The sequence below is a fragment of the Myotis daubentonii genome, chromosome 13 (genome assembly GCF_963259705.1).
Source record: "Myotis daubentonii chromosome 13, mMyoDau2.1, whole genome shotgun sequence".
In the NCBI taxonomy this organism is placed as follows: Eukaryota; Metazoa; Chordata; class Mammalia; order Chiroptera; family Vespertilionidae; genus Myotis; species Myotis daubentonii.
The window spans coordinates 1,290,498-1,316,728 of record NC_081852.1 but is presented as its reverse complement, the minus strand read 5'-3'; the positions used below and the strand labels follow the sequence as shown (position 1 = coordinate 1,316,728).

The 26,231-nt window shown below is 56.6% G+C and overlaps 1 protein-coding gene across 1 annotated transcript in view; it reads left to right on the top strand.

Annotated features, from left to right (window-relative positions):
• The first annotated feature begins 914 nt into the window (after positions 1-914).
• LOC132214618 (protein Daple-like) overlaps positions 915-26,231 on the top strand; it is a 49,383-nt gene continuing 24,066 nt past the window's right edge. The window contains 20 exon segments of the mRNA XM_059661957.1: positions 915-998; positions 2,015-2,155; positions 2,598-2,716; positions 3,414-3,495; positions 3,809-3,845; positions 3,848-3,957; positions 5,617-5,670; positions 9,022-9,162; positions 9,803-9,921; positions 10,178-10,350; positions 12,241-12,386; positions 17,029-17,166; positions 18,708-18,893; positions 18,945-19,169; positions 19,658-19,902; positions 19,976-20,091; positions 22,754-22,919; positions 25,137-25,233; positions 25,339-25,382; positions 26,181-26,226. Of these exon segments, the coding sequence (XP_059517940.1) occupies positions 915-998; positions 2,015-2,155; positions 2,598-2,716; positions 3,414-3,495; positions 3,809-3,845; positions 3,848-3,957; positions 5,617-5,670; positions 9,022-9,162; positions 9,803-9,921; positions 10,178-10,350; positions 12,241-12,386; positions 17,029-17,166; positions 18,708-18,893; positions 18,945-19,169; positions 19,658-19,902; positions 19,976-20,091; positions 22,754-22,919; positions 25,137-25,233; positions 25,339-25,382; positions 26,181-26,226 (2,469 nt within the window).

Here is a 26,231-nt window from a genome sequence, read left to right as displayed (position 1 = left end):
AGTTAACCAAAATAAAACGATTACTAGTTTAGAAAGTAATTAAAACACTTCTAGTTCATTGATTGACAACCTAGATGTTTAAATTTGTTCTGACATACCTGCATATCTGTTCTCTAAATGTCTTTCTTGCATGTGCTAGTTTAATGCTCCTTGCACAGAAAGCTATGCACAGGCTCTTTTTGTTAAAATATTTCCCAAATACGCAGCTTTATTTTGTTCATTTTTCTTTCCTCTAAATTACTTACTAGTTAATATTCTATCAAATCGTTTTGTAGGCAGCTAATTGGTGGGTTTAGGTGTTGTAATGTATGAACTACTAACTGGAGGGTCTCCGTTCACTGTGATGGGAAAGAGAACTCCCAAGCTGAGCTACTAGGTCAGACTTAACAAAATAAAACGAATGGTTACTTCAAAGGAACTGATCAAATTTCTGCAATTTGGCTGATGGAAAAAATAATTAAAAATGGAGATTGGCAAAATTATGTTGAAGTGGTTAATTTACATTTATAAGTACATAGGATGTAGACATAGACCTTCTATATTTCCTCATATTTTATGTGCCCAGAATGATTTTAAATTTCACAGGGAGTGTGTCATAATTTTTGTGTATTCCAAAGCACTTAGCATTGGCCGGGAGCTGCCACAGCCTCTGACCCAGCTGTGTTCCCTGCTAGAGCCCTTTGGAATATGGGTCCTAGAGCTGTTAGGAATACAGGCTCAAGAGCCGTTTAGAATTTGGGGAAAAGAGCCTTTTTCGAATGTGGAGCAAATAGCAGTTTAGAATGTGGTGCAAACAGCAGTTTAGAATGTGGGGTGATGAGCCATTTGGAATGTGGGGCGAGTAGCCGTTGGCACTGCTTGGCGCAGAGCTGGTGGGCTCAGAGACGGTGGGCCCAGAGCCTGTGTGCATAGCGATGGACGGTGGACACAGCCTCAGGATGGACGTTACTGTACGAGAGCTCATGGAGCTCTTTCTGCAGAGCACGCTGGTGGCGGGGGTGAGTGCACCTGCCTCCCTGTCCCATTGCGGGTGCCCTGGCTCCTCTCCCGCCCCCCTGGGGTCTCCACAGACCCCACCCTCCTGGACCCTAGCAGTCCTGGGACTCAGGGGTCTTCACAGGTTTCCAAACTGGGGGCAGGGGTCCTGGCCTGGGAACCTGAGGGGTTTCCTACTCTGGAGCCCATGCACCAGGTGCAGGACCCCCTGGCGCTTCCAGCCCTGGACTGAGATGAGTTCACTGCTCCTGCCAGCGGGCTAGGCTGCGGGTCCAGGCTCTAGATGGTTTCGCTCAGTGGTTTAGAGTGTTGGACTGCCGACCAAAGGGTCACAGGTTTGATTCCCCGTCAAGGGCATGTCCCTGGGTTGAAGGAGGTGATGTCGGCAGGTGGAGGAGAGGCTGCCCAGTGAGGATGAGGCCATGGGCCTGCGCTCACACCCGGCAGAAAGGGGAACCAGGTGGTCCTGTGTGGCCAGTGGGGATGAGATACAGGCTCTCCTCAGAATTATTTCAGGTTATGAATGGTTTCCTCAAAATATAAGATTGTCATGGACCCAACCTTCTGACATAAGCGCTCTGATATTTTGCCATCTTTGCGTTAGATTTTATTTGCAGAATAAGATGCCATCCCTCCTGACCCTCCCCTCCCAGGCTTACCCGCTTTGTGTGACACATGGGTGGTGTGCGACTGCAATCCCTGGGACAGTTGAGGGAGCTCCCACACTGGGAGGAGTGCTGTCTGTGGGAAGTCAGTGTCCTCCTCGAGCTAGTGTGACAGCAGCAGTGGTGTGTGAGGAAAGAGCTGGGCTGCAGACTGTGGCTGCACTTGCTGAGGAGCCTGCCCGCCCCCACAGGAACTTGGTGGCTGAGGGTTAATAATGTCAGTGAGGTGGGTCAGCTGTGGGAGAGTGGGCCTAGGTCCCAGGGGGCGTGGCCTTGGGAGGTGGGTGCTCTCGGGGACCCCAGCGCTGCTCCCTGCCCGACCTCTGCAGCACCTTACCCTTGTGTGCCCTCAGGTGACCCGCCACCAGGAGACCCTGCTTAACCTGCAGAGGTTGGAGGCCCCAGACATGGCCCTGGAGGAGCTGGAGTTTCTCTCCAGCAACATGACCTGTCGCCTCAGGAGGCTCTTAATTGAGCAAGACAGTTACAGGGAGGTGTGTTTGCGTTTGCGGGTGGCTCAACAGCCTGGGGGACGGTGGGGAGGGGCCTGGGTCTGGGGCCCTAGTTATGGTCGCGCTCCTCATCCTGACTTCCCCTCAAGCTTGCGCACTGTCTGTCCTCCTGGCCCATTTCCGAGGGGGCAGGGTGTGGGCACTTTCCCTGCAGGGCACAGTCCCCTGAGACAACTGTGTGAGCTCAGAGGTTGAGCTTGGGGAGCCTGCTCTATTCCCTTGGCCCTTCTTTCTCACTAAATATATCCTCGCTTCTTAAAAACTCCCCACTTTCTCCTGCCTCCCTCCTGGCTTTGCAGTCTCGGCTGCCATCTTCTCTTTCACTTTCTTCCGTCTTTTGGTCATTCTTCACCACGTTCTAGTGCGGGCACTGTGCCGGGCACAGGAGCACGCCGGTGAGACCCCTCTGTCTGCCCTGCTGTAGCTGGTCGTGACCCTGACCCAGGAGTGGAACACCAGCAGCCGCCCCAGCGAGGACACGCAGCCCCTGGCCGTGGAGCTGGCGGACACCAAGGCCACGCTGCGCGGCGTCAGGCAGGAGCTGTGAGTCCCCCAGTGACCCGGTCTTTCTGCTCTTGTGCCCTGTGTCACCCGCGTTGCTCACACATGTGGTTCACTGCCATGCGGTGCAGCAAAAGGGGCAGCTCTCACAGTGCCCTGGGGTGACAGGGCTCTGCTGTGAGCTGGGTCCCTGTTGGGCCCTGGGCTAGCCCGCTCCCTCCCCTCCCCGGGCCTGCACAGCAGGTTTCTGCTGGGCCTGTAGGGTTCCGGCCAGTCCAGACCTGTCAGACTCAGAGCAGCAGCCTGCCGCTCAGCCTCGGGCCCAGTGTGGGTGCTCTTGGCTGGAGGGAGGATGTGTCTCTCCCATCCGGTCCGGTGGGCCTGCTCCCCCTTTCCTGCAGCTGGTGATGGCACCATGCCCACTTCCTGGGAAGCTGCCCCCTTCACCTCCCTGCCAGGGGGCCTCCCTGCCTGCCTGACTGTGGAGGGAGCAGTGGCTCTGGGGGCTCCTTCCCTGTCTGCACCTCAGAGGAAAGCTCAGGTCTGTGGTGTAGTCTGAGCGCTGCAGTGACAACTTAAAGCTCACCTTGGACTCCAGAGCGTTATTGCAGCCCCACGTGCAGACGCCCTCCTCACTCCTAGAAGCCAGGACCCCCTCCTTCCCCGTTGTGGTCTCCCAGGTGGTGGGCTTTCCGGGTGCTTCTGAGGAGCCCTCACCACGTGTTCTCATCGCCTGCAGGGAGGAGAAGACGAAGCAGCTGGCGGACGCCAGGCATCAGTTGTACCAGCTGGTGCTGGAGCTGCAGGAGGCCCGCCGCAATGTGAGCAGGAGGCCTATCCTGTGGGCCGGGGGTGAGGGGCTGGGACGCCCCAGTCACCGGGACCCCAGGTCCAGGAACGTGACCTGGGACACCTCTCCCTCCCGCTCAAAGCAGCGCTGCCTGAGAGCCAGCTATCCTGGGAGCCTCTGGGGGGTGACATGCTGCAGTGACAGCATGTGGGGCCCCCACACAGGGGCCTGCACATGGACCAGCTTGGCCGCCCCTGGCTTCTCCTGGGGCTGCAGGGACTTGGGCCTTTCCCCAGCCCCGAGGGTGCCCTGAGCCAGGTCCCCTGCCTTTGCCCACCTCCCAGAACATGGAGTTGGCAGCCAGCGCCCAGGCTGTTCCTGCCCCCTCCCTGAGCTGGACTCCCTGAGGGAGAAGGTGAGGCGCGTGGAGAGGCTGGAGATGGAGGCGATGGGCCTCAGGCAGAAGGAGAAAGACATAGACTTCTATGCAGCCGCATGGAAGTGACCCCAGCAGGGTCAGGCGGCCCGCGGGCACTTGTTTCCTGGTAGAGGGGAGAGGGGCTGTGATGCCTCCCCAGTTGGCCCTCTCCCTGCACCCCAGACTGTCTGCCAGTCCCCTGGGCTCCCTCTGGTAGTGGAAGGAATAGGATTGGGATTGTGGCTGAAAGGCCCTGATTCTTCTAGGACTTTCCCTTCTCCTCCTTCATGCTATAGTGATGACTTTCTATTCACTGATCTTTTTCTTTAAGACTCCTTGTAATCTCTATGGCTAAATCTTACCAGGACTATTTCCTCATCTATAAAACAGAGATAACTGTACTAGTCTGTGAGGTTTATACAATGAAAGAGGTAAAATACCTGGTATTTGGGCAAGTCCCATATGAAGCTCTCCGTGGTGTAGCCTACTCAGATCCCGAGGTTATGGGCCTGTTCAGGGGAGGGTGTCAGGGCTGAGGGGGGATGGAGACCAAGACCCAGGCAGGGTTACTGATGCTCTGACCATGCACCCAGCTGCCTCATGTGAGCAGTGGGTTCAGGACCCTCTCTTCCAGTCTTGTTTGCTCCTCCCACCTACTCAGGGAATGGTTGTTCCCGCAGGAATGTTGGTGGCTCACTGCTCTGCCCCCTGGGGAGAAGGCACCCTGGGTGCTGTGCCCAAGCAGCCCGGCCCAGGACGGGTGGGGGTGGGAGGCCAGCTCTCGGCTTTGTCCTGGAAATGGTCCCCTGGCCCTACTGGTGATGAAGGGCATCAATCTGCAGCACAGACAGGTGTGGGGCACGGGCACCCTCACTCACAGGTAGGAGGGTTGCGGAAGGTCATGTGCAAGCTTCCCCAGGCTGCCGCCTCCGCAGCCTCCTGCACACGGGGAACCTAAGGCAGGCCCACATCTCAGCCAACACTCTGCCCTGTGGATGGGGGTAGGTTTCAGGGCTCAGCCTCTGTCTCCGTGTCTTTTCCGGGCCTGTCCAAGCAGCCTCGCTCAGTCATGCAGACGCAGTGACTGAAGGCCTGTGTGGCGCCAAGCCCTGCGCCAGGAGCAGGGGATCTAACACAAAGCGAGACTCACTCCTGGCACTGGGGAGCTTCTGGGCTTTTGCAGGGTTTCCTGTGGGAACCCCTGTTCCGTGTTCTCAAGGTGCGTGCCTCTGGATAACAGCAGCAACATTTTTAATATCCTATTTAATAAGAGCCTAATATGCAAATTGTCCCCTTGGATGGGAGTTCCACAGGGAGGCCAGGAGTCCGACTGCTTGCTATGACATGCGCTGACCACCAGGGGACGGCGTGGAACATTGCTGGCATTGGCAATGTGCTGCGACCTCTTGCTGGCTAACCGGGAGCGGGGGTGACAGGGATGGAAGTGCTGTAAGAATGCGAGCTCGTTCTCACTCCCCCTGCAACCCTCCCCCAGGACGCCAGGGCTCGCCCGCCAGGGAAGCCCCTGAGCTCAGGTGCTGGGTGCCCAGGAGGAGCCCACCCTGCACCCGCACAACCTCTTTAAGGTGAGCCAGGCCACAGCAGCTGGGACCACAGGGGCCTGTGGGGCTCCTGGTGGGTTCGAACAGGAGCTGGTCTGCAAGGCCGGCCAGGAGAGAGCATGCTGCCCTCCCTGCTCTCCGGGAGAGGCCTACACTGCTCTCCGGCCCACAGTGTCTGGCCTTGCTCACCACATCTCCGTATGGAGACTTGGGCACCATGACTCAGGTATGGGGGGGAGGGGGGTGCATAGGGGCCAGGGGCCCAGAGGTCAGCTGTGACCTGCCCTTCCACACCAGGCGCTCACACTTCGATCTCCAGCCAGGCCTAGGGACCAACCCAGCAGGAATTTCATGCACCGGGCCTCTAGTCAATTAATCATTTTGCTGTGAAACTAGTAATGCCTTACACTTTCCATTAGTAAATGAATTACAAGAGAAATAGAGAGGTCCATGGAGACCAGGCCACATAGAGGATGAGTCACACTGTTCTCCAAGGCCCGTGTGCCAGGGCCCAGGGAGCAGCGAAGACAGAGCTTGCGCCCACATGCTTACATCACAGTGGTGCCAACAGCCCTGCAGGCTGTGCAGAGCCTCCCGTCAGCCCTGCTGGGCCAGGTTTCCTGTGTGCAGCTCGAGCCCCTGAGGGCAGGGGCAGGGCCTGTCTGACTGCATGCCTGGGCCTGGCACACACAAGTCACTTGGTAGTGACCTCACAGGCCAAGTAAAAACACATCTCAGCATGAAAAGACTTGCAACCTGGGGAGAAGGACGGAGGAATCAGAGGTGTTGTCTCCTTCGGACGGTGACAGTGTTGGGTGTGATGGGCAGCAGAGCAGAGAGCCAAACACGACTGTCACGCGGACACCCACCACTCGGGGCCCTCCTATGGGTGTAGGGGGAGCCACAGACGGCCCGGGTGGCCGTCCAGTGTCGCCACTGAGAAACATAAAAGGGGAGGGTGTCAGTGCCACAACCTGAGGAGACAGGCCTGGGCGCCCCTAGGCACAGCTGGGAAGTGGGGGTGCACCAGGGGATCCTTGACTTCCGTCTGCAAACGCTCATCCCACCTCTGCTGCCAGGGCCCGGGGTGGAGGACAGAGGCAGAGAGAGAGTGCCTGGAAGGTCCCGCTGGTCCTATGCTTTGTCCTTGGCTGAAATTCCCGCTTCCAGAGCGCAGACGTGCGGGTGCCTTGAGGGTCCTGAGCAGCTGAGGGCCAGCTGGGCCTGTCTCTGCCCCTCAGAGAGGGATGGGCACTGAGCTTCCTGGGCAGGTCTTGCTCCCAGAGGCGGCGGAGGCTCCGCAGGGGAGTCCCAGCTCTCACTCCACTTGCTGGGTGTGGAGCAAGCCTTGTCCCCATCCATCACAGAAGAGGTGGTCGAGGCACCTCTGAGCCCCTCGTGCCCTGGCACCGGGTGGCGTCGATAGGAACACGTTTCTAGTGAGCTTATAACGTGACGTTCTGTCCACAGATGGGGCCCCTGGATCCGATCGTGCAGGGAGGGGCAGGGCAGGTGGTAGCAAGGCAGGTAGGAGCTGGGTTTAAGATCGGGCCCCGGGGCAGGTGGTCTCACACTCTCTGCCTCCTCCAGGCCCAGCCTTTGCCACTTTAGGACTTGGGCACAGCTTCTCGGGGTCTGGTCTCTCACTTCTGCGGTGGTGGGGTGTGCAAAGCAGGTTTAGATGTTTCTGCTGCCTGATACATGGGGAAGGCTGACACCCCCAGAAAACTGAGGCCCATTGGAAGAATAGCTGTAAATCATTTCGTTCCATGCTGTACTCTGCTTCTGGACACTTGTCCATCCTGCCTTTCCCCAGGTCCTTCAGGGCCCAACTCACATGGCACCTCTGACTCCCCCTCATGGTATGATTCAGCTGACAAGTGTCTTTGAACACTTCTGGGGGCCCCATGCGAAGAGGAGTGGCATAATCCTGCCCTGCAGGAATAGCCTTGCGGGGGGCGGGCTCACAGGCCAGTTCAGTGTTGCCTCATAGTGGGCACTCTGGGTGCCCAGCATCTGACTCAGTGGGTGGGATAGAGTGGAGTTGAAGTCCTCAGAGTGGGCAATTCCGGCTGGGTTTTGAAGGCTGAGTAGGAGTTGGTTGTAAGGATGACTGAGAGGCTGTGCTATGGGATCCTTCAGGGCCTGAGAATATGGTGAGACTGGTAAGTACTGGTGGGTAGACACAAGATGAGAATTCTGGGGGCAGTGGCCAAGGGGTGAGAGATGGGCCTCCTTCCTGTAGAAGCCCCTCCATGAGCTCTGGCTCACAGCTCTGATAGTGGTTGGGGCTCCTTACCCACGCGGACTCCTTAAGGATAAGGTGCAAGGCTGCTGAGGGCAGTGAAGAAACAGGACTGGACCTCTCCTGCCTGAATACAAGCCCAGCTTAACCCCTGGCTGGCTTTGTGACTTGGGGTTCATTCCTTAATTGACCCAAGTCAGCCTCTTCGTGTGTAGGAAGGGACTGTCCCTGCCTCCCTCTGGGGGCTGTTGTGAAGAGTGAATGTGGCAGAGACAGAGAGCACCTAGTGCAGGGCCAGGAACAGGCAGGAAGGGGGCTGCGAGGTTAAGCCAGAGTCACTGACCAAACCCTTCCAGCTGCCAGGCTTTGACCAGAACCGTGTCCACTGACGGTAGGTGCACGGTTTCCCCTCTACCGAGAATCCGGGGTTCTGGCCCGTGCGGGGAAATGAACACGTGATGGATAAGCAGGAGCTACTGGCCCGCTCCCAGGTGTTAGAACCCGTGAGTGGGGCAAGCCTTGGAAAACAGCCCGCCAAGAGAAATGGGCATGTCCCCGTGGATGCGTGCTTGCAGACTCTGAGTGCATTCAGGGGAGACTCAGTCCCCCTGAGACTGAGTGGCGCTGGGAGGGCTTGTGGGGGTGGGGCAGGACCAGAGATGAGGGGGATGAGCTGAACAGCTCCCCGGTGTGTGCTGGGCACTGGGACAGGAGTGAGTGCAGTGGACGCCTCCCGTGAGGTTGCCTGTAGGGGCCCCACCATTGTGTTCCACCCCCAGCATGTGCCTGGCACACAGAGGCCATAGTACTGGTTTGCTTGTTGTGTCTTACAGACCCTCATTGCCGGGAAACTGCCCAGAGCTGTTGTTTCTCTAAGAGTAGGTGTGTGACATGTTCAAATAGGACCTGCTATTGAACAAAAGCTCCTCTGAATTTTGTTGCATGACCCAGATCAGTGGAGTGACTGAGAGAGGCCTAGACTCGGCCCTCAAAGCCAGGACAGACTCTCAGCCCCACCCCTTCCTTGTTTAAGAAAGTGGCTCAGCCACATCCCACACCTGTCAGGAGGTGCACGCGTCCAACCACGGAGGCTGTACATGTCAGACACTCTCACAGTGTTCCCTTCCCGAATTTAAATAGTGTCTTGCTGCGGGGATTTTTCCATCTGGCCTGGCCTAATGGAGAAGGGCAGGGGCTCAAAAGTGGAGACAGAGCTTCCCGCGGCAGCAGGGTCATCCCTAGGTTGTTGGTTTGGGCCCAGTGACTGGAAGAGCTGTTGTCATGATCAGGGGCCTTAACCTGATGGCTCTCATGTGTGTTCTTGCTGACCAGGTGCCGACTGGAGACGATTATTTTTCCATGGACACTGAGAGTCATCTCCAGGACCATTGGATTTGGTATTGGATTGATAAGCTATTCGAGCGGGAGGAGGAGAATGTGCAGCTGAAATCGAGGCTGCACCACCTCCAATTGGTAGGACAAGCTGTGGTCACCACGTGTAGCAGAGATGGGGGCAGTTTTAGGTTCATGTTGTGCCCTTCTCTGAGGTTCAGCTACTGGGTCGGTGCTGCTGCCAACACAGTGACGCTCTGAGGGCAGAGAGTCGCTTGCTAAGCTCAGTGGCTTGAGTGGGCACCACTGAAGCCTCCAACACAGAGAGGCCTGATGCTGTGTTGCTTTCCTGTGAGGATGGAGGGGTTGGGCCTCTGTTGCAAAAAAGGGTCTCCCTGGCGTTTATGATGTGGGTTGAGCTGTGATGTGAGTCCCTACGGCCTTTCCAAGGCATTAGGCCTGCTAAGGGGCCACAGAGCTGCCGTCACCATAGCACTTGCTCTAAAGCCCTGTGCTGTACGTCACTTTGTTCAGACACCCCTCAGAGACCTCGGGTGTCTTCATCCCCTAGGTCACTGGGTCAGCATACCTTTTAGTGGCTGTAAGTCTCACCGCTGGGCCATGTACTGGAGTCATTTCTGTGCAGCTGTGTTTTTGGAATTGAGCAGGGGCATGGAGGCCCTTCATCCTGAGGAAATGAGGACAGATGCACGGGGGCCGGGGCTTTTCCAGAGCGTGCCCCAGTCCACATCCTCACCCCCACCCCCACTTCCTGCACTAGGCCCGGGACACAGACCAGAAATGCCTTGAGGAGCTGCGGGAAGAGACCATGGCCCTCAAGACTGCACAAGGGCAGAGTGTGGAGGAGCCCGCCCACCTGCACTGGGAGCTGGAGCAGCTGTCAGAGGGTAAGCAGCAGCCCCTGGTGGCTGAGAGCCAGCCTGGCTGTGGATCCTCTCTTACCCAGGGAGCTGAGCCCTTGGCTCTGAAACTCATGTGTCAGCCCTTCCTCTACCCAAGTAAATAGGGTTTTATTGAAGGGCCATTTGGAACTGTGTCATTGCAATTCTCCCCCAGAACATGAAGGGCCTGGCCACCTTGAGTCAGGCCGCGAAATGCGAAGGAAGTGCTGCCAGATTTCTCAGCTCCCATTCAGCCAGTGCCAGGAGCTTCCAGGTGACAGCACGCTGATGCCCAGGGGGGTCTTCGATCTGTCGGGGGAGGAGTGGAAGCTCGGGATGCAGGAGGCGTCCCCAGTGGTCACTCGCCTCCATGATAGTTGTACCCGGGGCATGGTTTCCTCCGTTGATTTCATCATCGGACAGATGGGTATGGTCTGCTCTCCGTCTTCCTGGGCTGGGGCTGCTCAGTGCTGCTGTTCAGGGGACCCAGGCCTCTTCCACTCCCTCTGGTGTTGGCCCCCTCCCAGCCCCCAGAGGAGGTGAGGGGGTGGCCAGGAAACTGGGTGTGGTGGCCGGCGGTGCAGCAGGAGCCTCAGCACCCGGCAAACAACAAGCCAGTTCCTGTGTCCAATAATAGCACACGTGCACCTGAGAGTGCAGGTTAGGGTTTGCTTAGAGCTCTGCAGAGCCAGGAGGGCCTTAGGCTGGTTTGGGGAGGGGCTGCTTTTTCAACTCTGAGCAACATTCCTCAGCGTCACGGAAAGGCTGTTGAAAGCAGCTGGGTATTCCTTCTCTTCAAGGCGTCCCATCCACTGCAAACCTAAAATCAGTTCACTGAACTGCGAGTCTGTGTGAGAAGTTAGTTCTTTCCGTGGTTTGGTGTCTCCCCAGTCCTGGGAACCCAGGCTCTGGGAGTTCAGGTTCCTGGGGAGCACACTGCCCCCTGGTGGGACACAGAAGTGGTGCCAGCTGGCAGGGCCTGGCTCAGACCAGATGTGCTTGTTAGAGACCAAGGTGGCTGATGGGGTTGGAAAGCCTCCCTGATCCAGATGCTCAGTGCAGCTCGTGAGGCCTTTAGGGTCAGTGACTGACTTCTTCTTCGTGTTCCCAACTCCTACTGCTCAGCTGGCAGCTCACGAACAAAGCGTGAACGTACTTTGTGTGGTTGGGGTGGTGGCTTCTTGAGTCAGAAAGGCCTGGTTTAAAGTCCTGGCTCCTATACGTGTTAGCCAGGTGACCTCTTCTGCACCTCAGTTTTCTTATCTGAAAAATGGGGGTAATGAAGCTGCCTCACAGGATTGCTATGGGTATCTTGTGAGAGGAGGCAGTGAAGCATTAGGCTGTGCCTGGCCCACGGGGCGCCAACAAAGGATCGATGTTCTCCTCGCCCTTGTCTTATCCAAAGATACCCATTGCTCTGCTTCTTGGGGTGCTCATGAGCAGCCCTACTAGCAGTACAGTGTGATAAGGCTCCCAGAGCTGAGTGTGTGGCCTGGAGAGACAGGCGAGGGAACAACCCTGACCCCTCGGACAGTCATGGTTTCCTCCTGAACAAGCCCCGGGACGTTCCCAAAGTCACGCACCTGCCTGCGGCAGGGAGGGGCCGCGAACTCCCATTCTTCTCAGGTCTGTGCTCCCTTTCTGTTCCGCATTGAAGCTGTTTAAAAGCAAAGGAGGACATTGCCTTTTTCTACCTTATGTTTTCATCTCACTTAGAATTTTAAAAGCAATTTGGATACACTGTCTCATTCTCTTTCAATGCAACTGTGAAAGTACAAAATGAAATCTCTGACTGAAGGACCTTACCCAGAGATGGCGAGTACTGGGCATATGCGCCCCATAGCCTCTTCCACCCACAGACATGCGGTCAATGATCGTGTCCCCGCTACACCTTCGGCTGAGCCACCTGGATTCCCACCACTCTGAGTCTGGCACAGAGAGCTCACTCTCTTTGCCATCTCCGTTAGTCTCTGAAATCCTTGGCTTGACGGTCAGGTTAAAATGTGGCAGAAAGTGGTGCCAGCAATTCCACTGTCTTGAACGTTTGCATTGGCTTCTCTCTACCATCACCTGCTTTCTTCTTAAGCTCTGCTTGCTCCCCTAACAAACCCAGCTGAGCCAGCAGAGGGGCCATAACCGCCCGAGGAACCCTCAGGTGCAGACAGCAACAGCACCCTGGGAAAAAGGAAGGGCACCCAGCTGACCATCCCAGACCCTCAAGCCTAGGGCTCAGGGTGATGGCCATCTCAGGGCTGGGGGCAGAGAGCAGAAGCTGAGGCCCCTGGAATATGGGCTCTGACTCCACTTTGCTCTTCAGCCTCCAGCTGCTTCCTGAAGCTGGACAAGGAGAAGCAGAGCCTCCAGGACACCATCCAGGGGCTGCGCGACGCCTCCCTGGCCATGCAGGAGAGCAGCCTCCAGCGCCGGGAGCTGAAGAAGGAGAACCAGCAGCTCAGAAAGCAGGTACCCGTGGGTGGTGTCCAGAACATACAGGCATGAAAGTGGCCAGGGGGAGCACCCAGGTGTCGGTGAGCATGCACAGTTGGGGGACAGGCAAAGTCCAGTGCAGCCACTGTTATGGTAGGGGGACAGGAGGCCTCCTGGAGAGGCGTCACGAGGCAGCATGAGGAGTCCCTGCAGCAGTGAGACCGCACACGATGGACCTCTGTGTGCCTCGTTGCCCTCATCTGTGAAATGGGGTTAGCGATGCACCCACCAGTAGGTGTGGTGAGGATGGTGTGAGTTAGTGCAGGCAGAGGGTCCAGCCCGTGGTGAGTGCCTCATCGAAGGAGAGCAGCGCCCTGTTAGAAACCATCAGGCGGGCCCGGGAGAGAAGCAGCGATGGAAGACTCGCTCCCGTGTGGAGACCATGGATGGGCCGTTTCAGGGCTTGGCTGCTGGTGACAGGAGCACAGTGCCCACTCTCTCCTTTCGGTCGAGGGGATGAGGAAGAGGAGATGGCTGGACTGCATTGCCTTTCTGGACAAACCAGGTCTTCCCAGTAGCACAGTAGAACAGACATCTGGGAGGACAGACAGGCTTACCAGCCAGGTTCATCCTACAGTTACCAGGACCCCATTCACATGGCAAGAAGGGCCCTGAGAGGCTAGCAACAGCCTCCCTGTGCTGGTCATTCTGGGTCAGAGGGCCTCAGTCCATGTAGCCAACACGGGTGACACAGCTGCGTCACGGGCTCTGAGCACACCTTGACGGGTGCCCGGATTCCGGGTGAGGAAGGCGCAAGGTCACTCTTGCTTGCTGACCACCTGGCAGGACTGGTGCTTTCAGGTGTCTGGTGTCTGTCCCGACCGGCCCAGGGGTCCTGCCAGCGTCATTTGCTGAGGCTGCCCTGGCAATGGAAGGGACGTGGGCTGCAGACCGGAGACCTGGGTGCCGCTGGTCACAGCTCTGCTGGAACTTCATCTCTGGGTGAGGCTGGGACCGCCCCTCCTCCTGTGCAGTGGTTTCTCCAGGCCTCTCGTGGGGCTTCCGAGGTTCCGTGACTCACGCTTCTCGTCCTTTGAGGCTCCGTGCGCCTCGCAGCAGAGCAGCGGCCAAGCAGCGTGTCCTCTCCCTGGGGGCCCGGAGGAAGGCCCTCCTCGTACCGCGTCACTCTGTGCAGCGCAGCTCAGGGAAAGCCACCAGGCAGCCTGGGTTTTAGATTCATGTGGGCGGGCACAGTGAATGTCTCTGTAAATGGCAGCTCAACCTCTGCCGACATAGAAAGGCTTGACCTTTAGAAAGATGAGAACCTCCAACGGGGCGGGTCCTCAGGGGTGAGCTGCAGAGGCCTGCACTGTAGCCTCTGGCCCAGCTCCCGGCAGGGCTGACAAATGATCTCTGATGCTTCTCCTGCCCTCGGCGTCCACTCCGGTCCCTCCTCCACACACACAGGACAGGTGGTGGCTGCCGCCTCCCCACGTGACTCCTTAGCCCTGTCTCTGGGGTCCCATCCCCACTTCCTCTCCTGATCAGATCCCTGTAGGACCCCAGGGCAGTCCTGCCACAGCCCTCAGAGACCTGTCTTGGCTCTGAGCCCCTGGTGGGAGGGAGGGGCCACAGTTCCCAGACTAGCACTGTCCCTTGTTTGCTGCCAGGAGCCCTGTGAAGGCGGCCCTTCTGCTCTCCTCCCTGTCCTACTCAGCCCGCTGGGGCCTGGCTGCATCATGGGTCCTCCCGAATGTTGGATCGATGGTGCATCTGGGCCATCAGCTAAAAACCACAGGGGACGTGGCCTGACATTGACCTCCCTGGAGCCAGGACAGGCCCATCTTGGACACGTCCAGACAACGTGGCCCTCTGGGAGGTGTCTGAGAAGAAGGGACCAGGCTCAGCCAGGACAGGCGGCTTGGAGTCCCAGGCCCCCCGGTGCCAGCTCGGCTCTCCCACCACCCAGTGTCGCCCAGGATGTAGGCTCCCTTCGGTCTGTGTAAACCTTAGTTCCCGAAGTTCACGTCCTTCCCTGTAACTCATGACCTTTCTGTGGACCTTAGAGAGGGTGCGCCCCCCACCCTCACTTGGCACTGACATCCTCAGACTGCATTCCTCTTAGGAAGAGGGCAGCCCTTTGGGGCCTATCGTGGGAACACAAGCGCAGCACAGAGGCTGATGGCAGGCCCCTGGCACCCGCGTGCTCTGGGGACCTGGAGCCTCCACACAGGAGCCCGCGGCCCAAGCCTGGTGCTTTGAGGAAGACAGGAAACCATCTCAGCCCAGTGAGCTCTCAGAGTGGTTCTCAACCTTCCTAATGCCGCGACCCTTTAATACAGCTCCTCATGTTGTGGTGACCCCCAACCATAAAATCATGTTCATTGCTACTTCATAACTGTAGTTCTTCTACTGTTATGAATCGTAATGTAAATATCTGATATGCAGGATGTATTTTCATTGTGCGCGACCCACAGGTTGAGAACCGCTGCCCTAGGGGAAGGGAGGGCCTTCAGGGAAGGACAGGAGTGAGAGTTCCAGTTCCACGGCAAACAGAAGCAGAGAAAGATGGGGGTGTCCAGCGGGTGGGGGGTGCTGGGGGGGGCATGGGGCAATCACAGCTTTAGACAAGAAGCAGCCATGCCAGATATGCAAAGGTTGGACATAACATTCCTTTCACTGGGACAGATGGGGGGCAGCAGGGAGAAGGATTAACAGTAAGACAGGGAGGGGGGTGAACAAGGCAGGAGGTTGGGGGGCACACACCCCAGGCCCCGTCTGAGAGAGCAGGCCTGGGGTCGGCCCACTGCGGTGCATTCGGCTCTGCCGCATCCTCACTGTGGGGCTCTGGGCAGATCACTGGACTCCCTGGGCTGGTGTCCTTCTCTGAATGAGGGGGATTGACAGCTGTGCAGGGCCTTCCCCCTCAGGGCCAGCTCCAGAGCAGGCGCTGCCATCAGGGCAGATGCCTGCTTCCTGCTGAGCCCAGACCTGGTGCTAAGAAGTGAGGCAGTGATCAGGAAGGAGAAGAAAGGTGTTCTCACTTGTGAGAAAGACTCAGACACATAGCTCCTTGCAGCGCCTTTTGCTGTTGACCCTGGCTGGGTGGGGCTGCCCCGTCCTCGGGTCCCCATGTTGGGGCAGGGGGCTGGGTGTGCCCACAGGGTGCTGTGAGGGCACGGATATGAGCCCCACTGTACCTGGCCCTCCCCCTCATCGGGAAGAAGCTGCCTGCCTGCTACTTCCTAGGAGTCTGGAGACGGTGCCCAGACCTGTGAGATAAAGGCAGGGCGGCCTCGGCCAAGGAAAAGTAGGCAAAGCTGGCATTAGAGCAGCGATCCTTCCAGGAGTTTGTCAACCTGCCTGTACCAGGCCACCCCCAGCCCGGTGAATGGAGCCGGCTCTCGGTCCTGCTGCTCACTGGGTTGCAGGGTGTCTGAAGGTCCTGCCTCCAGAGGTTCTAGTCAGTGGCCTGAGGTCTCAGGTGTCTAAAAGCTCTGAGAGCCACCTGATCTGGATCGTGGGGCTCCTCTGTTTTAGCTTTAGAGCCATCATCCCAAACCAGCATCAGGGTCAAAAGTCAAATGCAGGCTCTTGGGCCCCAGCCTAGAATGACCATGTCAGAAGCTCTGAGGGTGGGAGGGGCCTGGCGCTCTCAGGAGGGGTCAGCTCTTGTTGTACCTGCTCCCTGCCAGGTGTGAGCTGAGCATGTCACCCTGACAGAAGCTGGCGCCAATGCCTGCTGCTTGCTGGCACTGTCAGTTAAGGACACCTGCTCACAGTCACATCGTTAGCAGGGAATGACCCTCTTCCCGTCCCCTGTGGTCATGAGTTTGTTGTCAGTGGGAAGGGACAGTAGCACGGGCCTCGCCTTGGAGTCGCACCTCAGGGCCCACCCTGAGTCTGAATCTGCATCCATCACGGTGTTCAGGTGTCAGGCACAGAGTGTGAGACGTGCGGGTCCAGGCAGTTCATGTTCAGGGAGTGGGCACTGGTGGTTCCCGCAGAAGACCTCGTGTCAGGCCGCTGATTGGGCAGTCGTCCAGGCAGGACGGAGCTGGTCTGGCCTGGGCAGCAGTGGGGTGTGGAGGGGGAGCCACATGGGGAATGAGGACAGGCCTTGGTGGTCCATTTACTTGGAGGGGAGAGGAGGGAGAGAGATAGCAGAGGACCCCTCAGAGCATCTGGATGAATAGGAATGTCACCAACTGGGTGAAGTCCCTGTAGGACATCCAGTGGTGGCTGCTGGCCCCAGGAATGTGGCCTGACCCTCAGGACAGTAGTGGACACGGCCTAAGACGGAAGCATTGAGAGTGAGCAGTGGAAAGCTGGGAGGGAAGCTGACCGATGGGTGTCCATGGCCTTTTTCTCTACCATGAGCTGGAAGTGTACACCATGGGCTGAGAGGTGATGGTCCAGCGTATGGGGAGCTCACTGCACAACTAGGCCTGACCTGGGCAGCGGCTCAGGGACGCCACCCAGGAGCCAGGCTTCTCCCTTCCTGCTCTGCAGCCTTGGCAGTGGCTGATGTACCTCCCCAGGAAGTGGGCAAGAAGGTTTCCCTTAAGAAAAGGCCTGATAAAGTGTTCCGTGGGGCTGACAGGTTTCGGGTTTGCTTTAAAACACAGTTCACTCCCTGAAACGGACTTTTGCACGGGCTGGGTCTTTGGCTCCACAGATTGAAGACTGGCAAGTCCAGATGGAAAGAGAAAAGCAGACCAGCCGGGATCTGGCGACTCTCTGTGAGGAGCTGGTGGAGGAGAGAGAACAGCTGCTCCGTGACATCGAGACCCTGAAGGCTGAGGAAGCCCAGGAGGTAGGCCCTCCAGCGCCATGCCTCCCCTGGCGCCCCTGCCTGCAAGAGGGAGAGTCCAGGACCATAGGCTGTCCTGGGAATCCAGCAGTGATTCCCGGGTTACCAGTCTCTTCCCTCAGCTGCAGCTCACACCAGCAATTCCAGCCACAGCAGGGGGACAGATATTGCTTCCCAGGGACACTGGCAATCTTTTTGTTTTTTCAATCTATTTTTTATTTATTTCAGAGGGGAAGGGAGAAGGAGAGAGGGATAAAAACATCAATGATGAGAGAGAATCATTGATCGGCTGCCTCCTGCATGCCACCTACTGGGATTGAACCAGCAACCTGAACATGTGCCCTGACCGGTAATCGAACCGTGACCTCCTGGTTCATAGGTTGATGCTCAAGCATTGACCCACACTGGCTGGAGATCACTGGCCATCTTGTTCATGATTGTCATGACTTGGGGGAGGAGAGGGGAGGTGCTCCTGGCTGTGCTCCAGGCTGTGGTGGGAGAGGCCAGAATGCTGCTAAATGTCCTGCAGCTCATGGGACAGCCCGTAGGACAAAGATCCCCCTTCAAATGTCCAGCTTCACACTCAGAGCCCTGGATAACCTCCAGGGTTGACCCGCCTCACCCCACAGGAAGTCCTAGGGTAGGCAGCCCAGTGCTGGGGCAGCGGCTCAGGGACGCCACCCAGAAACCAGGCTTCTCTCTTCCTGCTCTGCCAGTCTTGGCAGTGGCTGTTGTACCTCACCAAGAAGTGGGCAGGAAGAATGTGGAGTGTGAAGAGACAGAGGGAAGGCCTCCCGGGATCCTCTGTGGACATCTCATTGGCCACACCTGACATATGACTAACCCTAGCTGCAAGGGAGGCTGGGTATCAGGTACTTGAGTTCTTCAGCCTCTCTAGTATTGCAGAAAAGGGGCTTGGGGAGGTGCTGTGTAGACTTAAGAGGCATGCATCTACCCTCCCCCAATATGGCTTCCAGTCTAGGAGGTGGAACGACAGGTGACTTGAGACGTGTGCTATTGAGGGAATATACGTGGGTCCAGGGAGAGTCTTATTAGGTGGAGGACATTTAGAATCATGGTGCAGGGCTTCCCTGAGGAGCTGTCAATCACACTGAGCCCTGGAGGATTAGAAGGAGCCAGTGATGCTGGAGGCCGCGGGTGGAGGCAGGTGAGCATTCACAGCAGAGGGAAGATCATGTGCAATGTCTGCAGGGGAGAGTGGCGTGAGGGGCGGCCACAGAGGTGGGCGGTCAGCTCTCGAGCCACTCTGAACCAGGGTAAAAAGCACCAAGGAAATCACTTTCATTGCTTTAAGAGAAGATGTGTTTTTTGTTTCTAAGTCATTTGGCTTCTGTGAAAGTGTTTAGACTGGAACTGTCTGGGTGGGGATCTCCGTGCCTTCACCTTCTGTCCATATCAGGCCTTTGGGAAATGTTAGGACGTCCTTTGGGTCCATGATGAAATGGGCATTCCAGGCCTACACTTTAGGTCTCCAATTTGGACCGAAATCACGCCTGTGTCATTTCCATTGTGTTTTCCTGCAGTTCAAGGATCTTAAACAACTGGTGCGTTCGCTGCGGGAGAGTTCACAGACCAGCAGCAAGGCCCGCATGAAGGGCCAGAAGACTGAGAAAAAAGTGCTCCTCCAGACGGTGACGGACACCAAAAGGAAAGTGACCATGATGGAGTGGGAGCGGCTGCAGCTGTGCCGGGACCTGGAGCAGGTGAAGGCACAGGCGGTGCAGGCACAGGAGCTGGAGCACAGGAAGGTGCGGGTGAAGGAGCACGTGGTGCGGGCGCAGAAGCTGGAGCAGGAGCTGCATCGCCTGCAGGAGGAGATCGAGAAGCTGGCCATGGAGGTCAGCGCCCTGACGACGGCCCCTCAGAAGGTCCACGCCCTCAAGCGGGAGAGCCCGGACCTGTTGCTGGAGAACCAGAGGCTGCAGACGTCTCTGGACACCCTGCAGCCCGAGGGCCTGGAGCAGGACAAGCAGCTGGACACCAGGGTAATTCTGGCCTCAGAATGAGTTAGGACGGATTCCTCCCGGTCACCTTTCTGGTGGCTTGAATGCGGTTGGATGGGTGTTGTGTAAATATCGGAGAAATGGGTTGGTAGTGCTGTTCAGGTTCTCTGTGTCCTCAGTGATTTTCCATGCACTTTTCAAAGTGGCCAGAGAGGGTACCCAAGGAGCTTATCCAGAGAAAGGGCACAAATTGCCAAGAAAGGTCACATGTGCAGAGAGGGGCCCAGGACTAAGCTGAGGCCCATGGGGCACTCCGTTTCTGCCATGGGCCTTCCCAGAGCAGCTCCTTGAGTGCAGGGAGAACTGTCCTCAGCACGGCTGGGTGCTGCCTCTCCTGAGGGTGCTGCTATTTTGGTGTCGACACTTGACCTGCTCTTGGCCCCTCACTCCGTGTGGGGACGTGGGGATCCGGAGTCTGTGGTCCCCCTGGGCCTGCACCTGGTGAGGCATCATCCCCTTCTCCCTCCCAGCAGGTGGAAAATTCCACTCTGAGCTCCCAGAGCGCCTCGCTCACTGCGCTCACAGAGCAGAACACGCAGCTCCAGCACCAGCAGCTGGCGGCAGCCCACAAGGCCCTGCAGCAGGAACACGCGTGCCTGGGCGTGCTCCACGAGCGCCTGACTAGGGAGCACGAGGCCCTTCTGGACAAGTACCGCCGCCAGAAGACACTGCTGAGTCGGACCCTGAAGCTGGAGAGCAAGGCTCTCAGTGACAGGTGGGTGCCTGCGGCTGGGGGTGACGGACAGGCTCCCCGGGCTCCTGTCCCCCCTTCACTCTGGCCCCTCAAGTTTCCTCTGGTCCCGCTGCTTCACAGTGAAGAGAAGTAAATCCACCTTCACCCTCAGCGATGTGGAGTTGGTGCGGCTGGAGACTGAGGGGCAGGAGGGTCCCCCAGGGGAGAAGGGTGTGCCCACTAATCCCGGCTCAAGGAAACCAGGTGTCAGCATTGGGGTCCCAGCTCCTGGGGGATTCCTACCCCCTCTTCCTTTCCTCTCCAAACCAAGGACCAGGAGGAGAAGTCACCACAGCTGCCAATTTTCAGGGGCGTGCCTTATCTAGCTCCCCAGGCCTTTTCCCTGTCCAAGTCTCAAAGTCTGCACTTCTGATTTTCTTTTTTTACTTTTAATTTTGGAAAGTTTTGAATATATGGATGTGTACAGACTAGTATAGTGAAAACCCCGTGTTCCCCTCACCTGAAGCAGCATTACCAATACCCTGCCATTCTCATGTCACCTTTACCTCTGACTCTCCATATACCTTTTTAAGGTAAAATTGATGTACCTTAAATGCATAAATCTTAACTTTGCACTTTTTCAAAATCAGGGCTTTGTGTGCATGTTGTCAGCCAACTTCGTCTGAGCTCCTGCCAGGCAGATCCCTGAGTGCAGTGACCCCAGCAGGTGCACCGGGACCCAGAGCCTGGGGGAAGTGAGATGTACAGAGAACTCCAATGTGGTGGGGGAGAGAGGGAGAGATGCGCTAAAGAGAGGCTCTCCCACACTTGGAGCAGCCCAGGAGGGAGCTGTCCACTTCCTGTGCTTGTGAGTTGTCCCTGCTGAGTTCTTCCCAGGCCTCTGCCTCAGCAAGATGCTAGGCAAAGGCCGGGGCTCCCTGGGAGCAGCTGAGGTGCAGGGATTTGGCATCACAGGGACCAGGAGGGCACTGAGCCTGCAGAGCCTGCAGAGGGCGCCTGCTGCTGCATGAACTTGGGGGAGATGACATACATTTACACACTCACCCAGTGCTTCCTGTGGACTCTCCCCAGAGCCTTCCACCCCTTTCTCCACCCAGATGCCCATCCTTCGGGGGTGCCAAGATGTCTGCTCCTATCAGACTCTCATTTCTTCCAGCCAGAATGAGCATCTTCTGCCTCTTGGCATCTCCATCTCTGCCTCCTCCGCACCCATCCTGTGTTCACGAGATGCTTAGTGAGCACCCACTGGGCGCCTGGTGCTGTCTAACATGGTTTGAATGCACCCAGCTGACTACTGATGGGAGCCTCCTGTGGTGCCCACCCCTCACCAGGTGCTGCGGGCCCTACCCTCAATGATAACCGTGTGGATATATTCTTATGGCTGTTAACATGGGAAGGTTTGTACAGGTGGCATTTGCCTGGTCTGAGGGAGGAGTTCATTGCTCTGCCTATGACTCCTTGCTTGGTGGACCTACTGTGTGATTCAGTGGTTTTTGCTGGTTGGACAGATACCTGGAGGCCCTTGGTGTGTCTGCAGCAGGGCTGCAGGTTAGAGGTGGAGGTGCCTGGAACACAGGCAGGGGGCTCTGTATTCATTTCACCTGACACTTGACTGAGACACTCGCTCCTTCCTTCCCCTGGTGCACATGCACTGGGTGTCAAGCCTCGTACCCGGGATTCAGTGGGGAGAAGCACTCGCAGTTTCTGCCCTGCAGGAGGGTGGTTATTGATGGTTGCGATATGCTTGATCCTGTGCTTTTCCAAGACACAACAGGGAAGCAGGAGGTGGGGACCCTAATGGTCCATAGCCCTGTTTGTCAAACCTGGATGAGAAAGATCGCCGCCCTGTGTGCCCAGCAGAGCCATCACCCCCACCTTCCATTTCCCATGTCTGGGCAGCCTCCACTTGTGGCTAAAGGCCACAGGAAGGAATGTTTGTCTTCCAACAGCCGACCAAGCAGGTGTGTGTGTGTCTGAGTCCGCACAAGTCTTGGCTCCAGGCAGATGGTACAAGTACAGCTGATATGGGGTGGGCTTGGATGGAGGGCTGCAGGCAGGGGCTGAAAGCCTGGAACTTGGGTGGACTCTGTCAGCCTGTCTCTGGGTGTGGACACCTCAGGAAGGGGGTCTGGAAAGGGTTTTGCCTGCCTGGGGAAGATTGAAAGGTGATGACTCAGTCTCCACCTTGGACCTGGGAAGGCCCCTGAGTCACCTGAACAGGGAAGGTTCCTGCAGGAGGAGGAACAGCCTGGGGCTGGTCAGGGGCTCCCTCTTGTGCTCTGCTGCCCTCCGGAGAGGCTGTGTGGGACCCTCTGCAGACTGAGACAGGAAGGAAATAAAAGCCCGAGCTGAGGGGGAGGCTGTGGGAGAGCAAGGGCAAGGGCTGGACTGGGGGTGTCTTGAGGAGCCATGAGGGTGTGCAGTTGCCCATGATGGCTGCTTGGGCCCCACCAGGCAAGACTCTGGCCCCCAAGATGCCTGGATCAGAGCAAGAAGAGTCGTGTTCCTGAGCTGGGGCGGAGGGCTCACCCAGGGCCCGGTGAGGGGGATCAGCTGTTATGGGCGGTGGAATTCTGCTGTATTTGCAGTGGTTTCTTTGAGAAGGGCGTGGAGTTCATAAAACAGTGGTTTTGTTCCCAGTGGGATGAAGGAGGGAGGCTGCTTTGACAGGGACTGGAAGGGACCATGGAGACACGTCGGGTGGGAGGAGGGAGGACTTGCCTCCTGTGCTGGAGGAGACCCCCGGAGGTGGCCCAGTGACTGTCCCCTCTCTCTGTCCAGCCCTGTCCCACGCGGATCCCCCTCTCCCTCAGCTCTGCAGAGAGAAGCCGCTCACCCAGGCTTTGAGGTCTCCCTGGGTGTCCATTCCTAGCGGGTGTGTTTCCCTTCAACAGATACAAGGACCAGCTCCAACATAAGGCGGCGCTGGAGCAGCTGGGGACGCTCTTGACCACCGAGCGGGAGGCTCTGCAGCAGGAGCAGAGGACGAGCGCCATGGCCGCCGAGGAAAACCAGAGGCTGCAGCGAGAGCTGGACAGGTAACCCCCAGTCCCCCTGCAGCGCCTCTGCCGGGATGTCATTCAGACCCACTCACTCAGCACCCGCTGAGCTGAGCTCAAGTGAGACCCCTGGTGATGGTGCATTTTTACCAACCCTGCCCTGGAAGCCCCTGGTGGGAACAAGGTAAAGGGGCCTCCAGCTGGTGGCTGGAAGGAAGGACTCGGCAGCTGGGATGGGGCATTGTCTCGGTTTGGACAGTCTCCCCTCCCACAGTTATGATGCTGATGACTGTCGGGCAGGGGTACCTGCATCCTCTCACACCAGCGATCCCATGAGGAAGGGGGCGTGGTCCTCAGCATTCACGCATTCCCATTTGTGAATTCACCTCCTGGCTGAAATGCACTGGTGACCCCCAAATCAGTGCCCGTGGCCTGTCATGGACGTGCCCAGAGTGGGAGATACTGGAGTTGCCTGATGTGCACATTTGCAGCTGAGGTTGAACAAGGCCTTTGACCCCAGACTTGTTTCAGCTCTCACCTACCAGAGTCCTCTTCATGGGCCACTGAGTGCCATGGTGTTCTATTTTGTGTGCTTTGGAGGCGATTTTGCTGTTTGAAATGGCCCCCAAATGGAGTGTTGAAGTGCTGTCTAGTGTTCCCAAGTGCAAGGCTGCGCTGGGCCTCACGGGGAATATTCGAGTGGCACACAAGGGTCATTCGGGCCCAGGTATGGTGCTGTTGGTTCTGAGTGTATTACACGAGGCGTCTTTATGTCTTGATGAGCTGACAAAATGTGACCAGAGATTCCCAGGAACCGGTGGGAATAGTTTCAGTACTCACTAATTCAGGGTTCACGTGGTTGGGCAGAACATTATACTGTGAATCACAAGAATTGACTGAGCTATTGTTATCCTTTAAGAAATCCACAGCAACAGAGGAGGAAACAGGCTCAGGGAGATTAAACAACTTGTTCAAGGTCAATGCTCCTAGTTAGTGACACAGGCAGGATTCGAATCCAAGTCTTGCCTCAACCCAGAGGCGTGACCATATGAACCCTTCCTTCCTACAGCCCTGAGTAAACTCAGCTGCCTGCAGTGGCCGGGCAGGTCCAGCAGGTGGGGAAGGAGAGTCAGCAATAGACCAGGCCCTGGTGGAGAATACAGCCCAGCTATAGAGGCTGTCAGCTGGGAGGCAGGCGGGGCTGCCAGGTCTTCCTTCTGTATGTTTGTTGTTGTTTTTTTTTTGTTCGTTTGTTTGTTTTTTTGTAGTTTTTTTTCCCTGAGAAGAAGATATCTGAATGTTGATGGGTACCTTAAAAGATATCTGAATGTTGATGGGTACCTTAAAAGTTTGGAATGCTGATACAGTAATTATTTTTTTGTTTTGTTTGTGTTTTTTATTAAATCTGCTTTTTTGGGCAGGACAGAGGAATGGGAGGACCTGGAGACATATTTGAGGCCAGGGACCCTTAAACCTAACCCGCGAGTATTCACAGGACCACAATGGCGAATCTTTTTATCTTGTTCTGTTTCTTCTTTATGTTATTTTATTTTTTTTAGTTGTCTTTATTGGAGAGACATCAATTAATAAAATCATACACACTTTAAAATGAAATAAAATAGAATAAAATAAGTAAATGTTAGAAAAAAATTAAAAAGTTGTGTGGGCCAAACTTCACACACCTGTGTTCACATTGAGTCCATGAGCCTCTGGTCATATGATCTTTTTTAGTATAATCTACCCCAAGGAATCCCAGGTAATGATGATGATGATGATGATGATGATGATGATGATTTAAGTGGATATAGGTAACACTCCAGAATCTTCTATTTTATTTATCTCAGTAGTTGAAATTAGAAAGGGGCTTGGAATTGGGGAGAAGAGCAGGACATAGACATAGAGTCTTAGAGCAGTAATGTTCTGATTCAGTGTTTAAATGTTTGAATCAAAGAACCCTTTTTCCAAGTAGGCAGATGTGCCAAAGCCTCAGATAGAAAGGACTTTAACAGGGATGCTCTGTTGCCGTGGTGTCCGAGCCTGCCTGTCGTTCTACCCCAGCTGGCAGTGGGGCACCTGGGGTAGCCTCCTCGAACCCCAATGAACAGAGTTTGAAAACCGCTGATTTTGTTCAACCCTTCATTAACACATGAAAAAAACTGAGGCCCAGAGAGGTTGCAGTTTTGATTAAGGTTGCACAACTGGGACAGTGCCTGGGAGTGCGCCTCAGCCCTTGGCCTTGTGTCTCTCTACCCCTAGGGCCAATTCCCTGCACCAGCAGCTGAAAGGGGAGCAGGAGGAGCTGCAGACCCACACTAAGAAGCTGCAGACCTCCCTGAACAACACCCAGCTGCAGGTGAACTGCTGGCAGGCCCAGTGCAACTGCCTGAGGAAGGAGCAGGAAGAGCTGCTCACAGACAACAAGGAGCTGCAAACCTCCCTTCATGAAAGGCAGCTGGAGGTAAACCACTGGCAGGCCCGGTACGATGGGCTGAAGGGGGAGCAAGAGGATATGCACACACTCACCAAGGAGCTGCAGACCCACGCCAGTGAGCTGCAAACCTCCCTTCATGAAAGGGAGCTGGAGGTGAACCACTGGCAGGCCCAGTACGAGAGGCTCAAGGGGGAGCAAGAGGAGATGCACACACTCACCAAGGAGCTGCAGACCCACGCCAGTGAGCTGCAAACCTCCCTTCATGAAAGGGAGCTGGAGGTGAACCACTGGCAGGCCCAGTGTGAGGGGCTGAAGGTGGAGCTAGAGGAGCTGTATGCTCTCAACAAGGAGCTGCAGGCCGACGCCAATGAGCTGCTCACAGAATACAAGGAGCTGCTCACAGACAACAAGGAGCTGCAACTGTCCCTGAATGACACGCAGCGGGAAGTGAACAGCTGGCAGGCCCGGTACGAGGAGCTGAAGGGGCAGCAGGAGGAGCTGCAGACTCACAGCAAGAAGCTGCAAACCTCCCTGGACAACACGCAGCTGGAGGTGAACCACTGGCAGGCCCAGTATGAGGGGCTGAAGGCAGAGCAAGAGGAGCTGTACGCCCTCAACAAGGAGCTGTACACCCTCACCAAGGTGCTGTATGCCCTCACCAAGGAGCTGCTCACAAACAACAAGGAGCTGCAACTGTCCCTGAATGACACGCAGCAGGAAGTGAACAGCTGGCAGGGCCGGTATGAGGAGCTGAAGGGGGAGCAGGACGAGCTGCTCACAGACAACAAGAAGCTGCGAACCTCCCTGAACGACACGCAGCTGCAGGTGAACTGCTGGCAGAACCAGTGCAACTGGCTGAGGGAGGAGCTCCAGAGCACGGACATCTCGCTGACCGAGCTGGACAACCGCTGCCAGGTGAG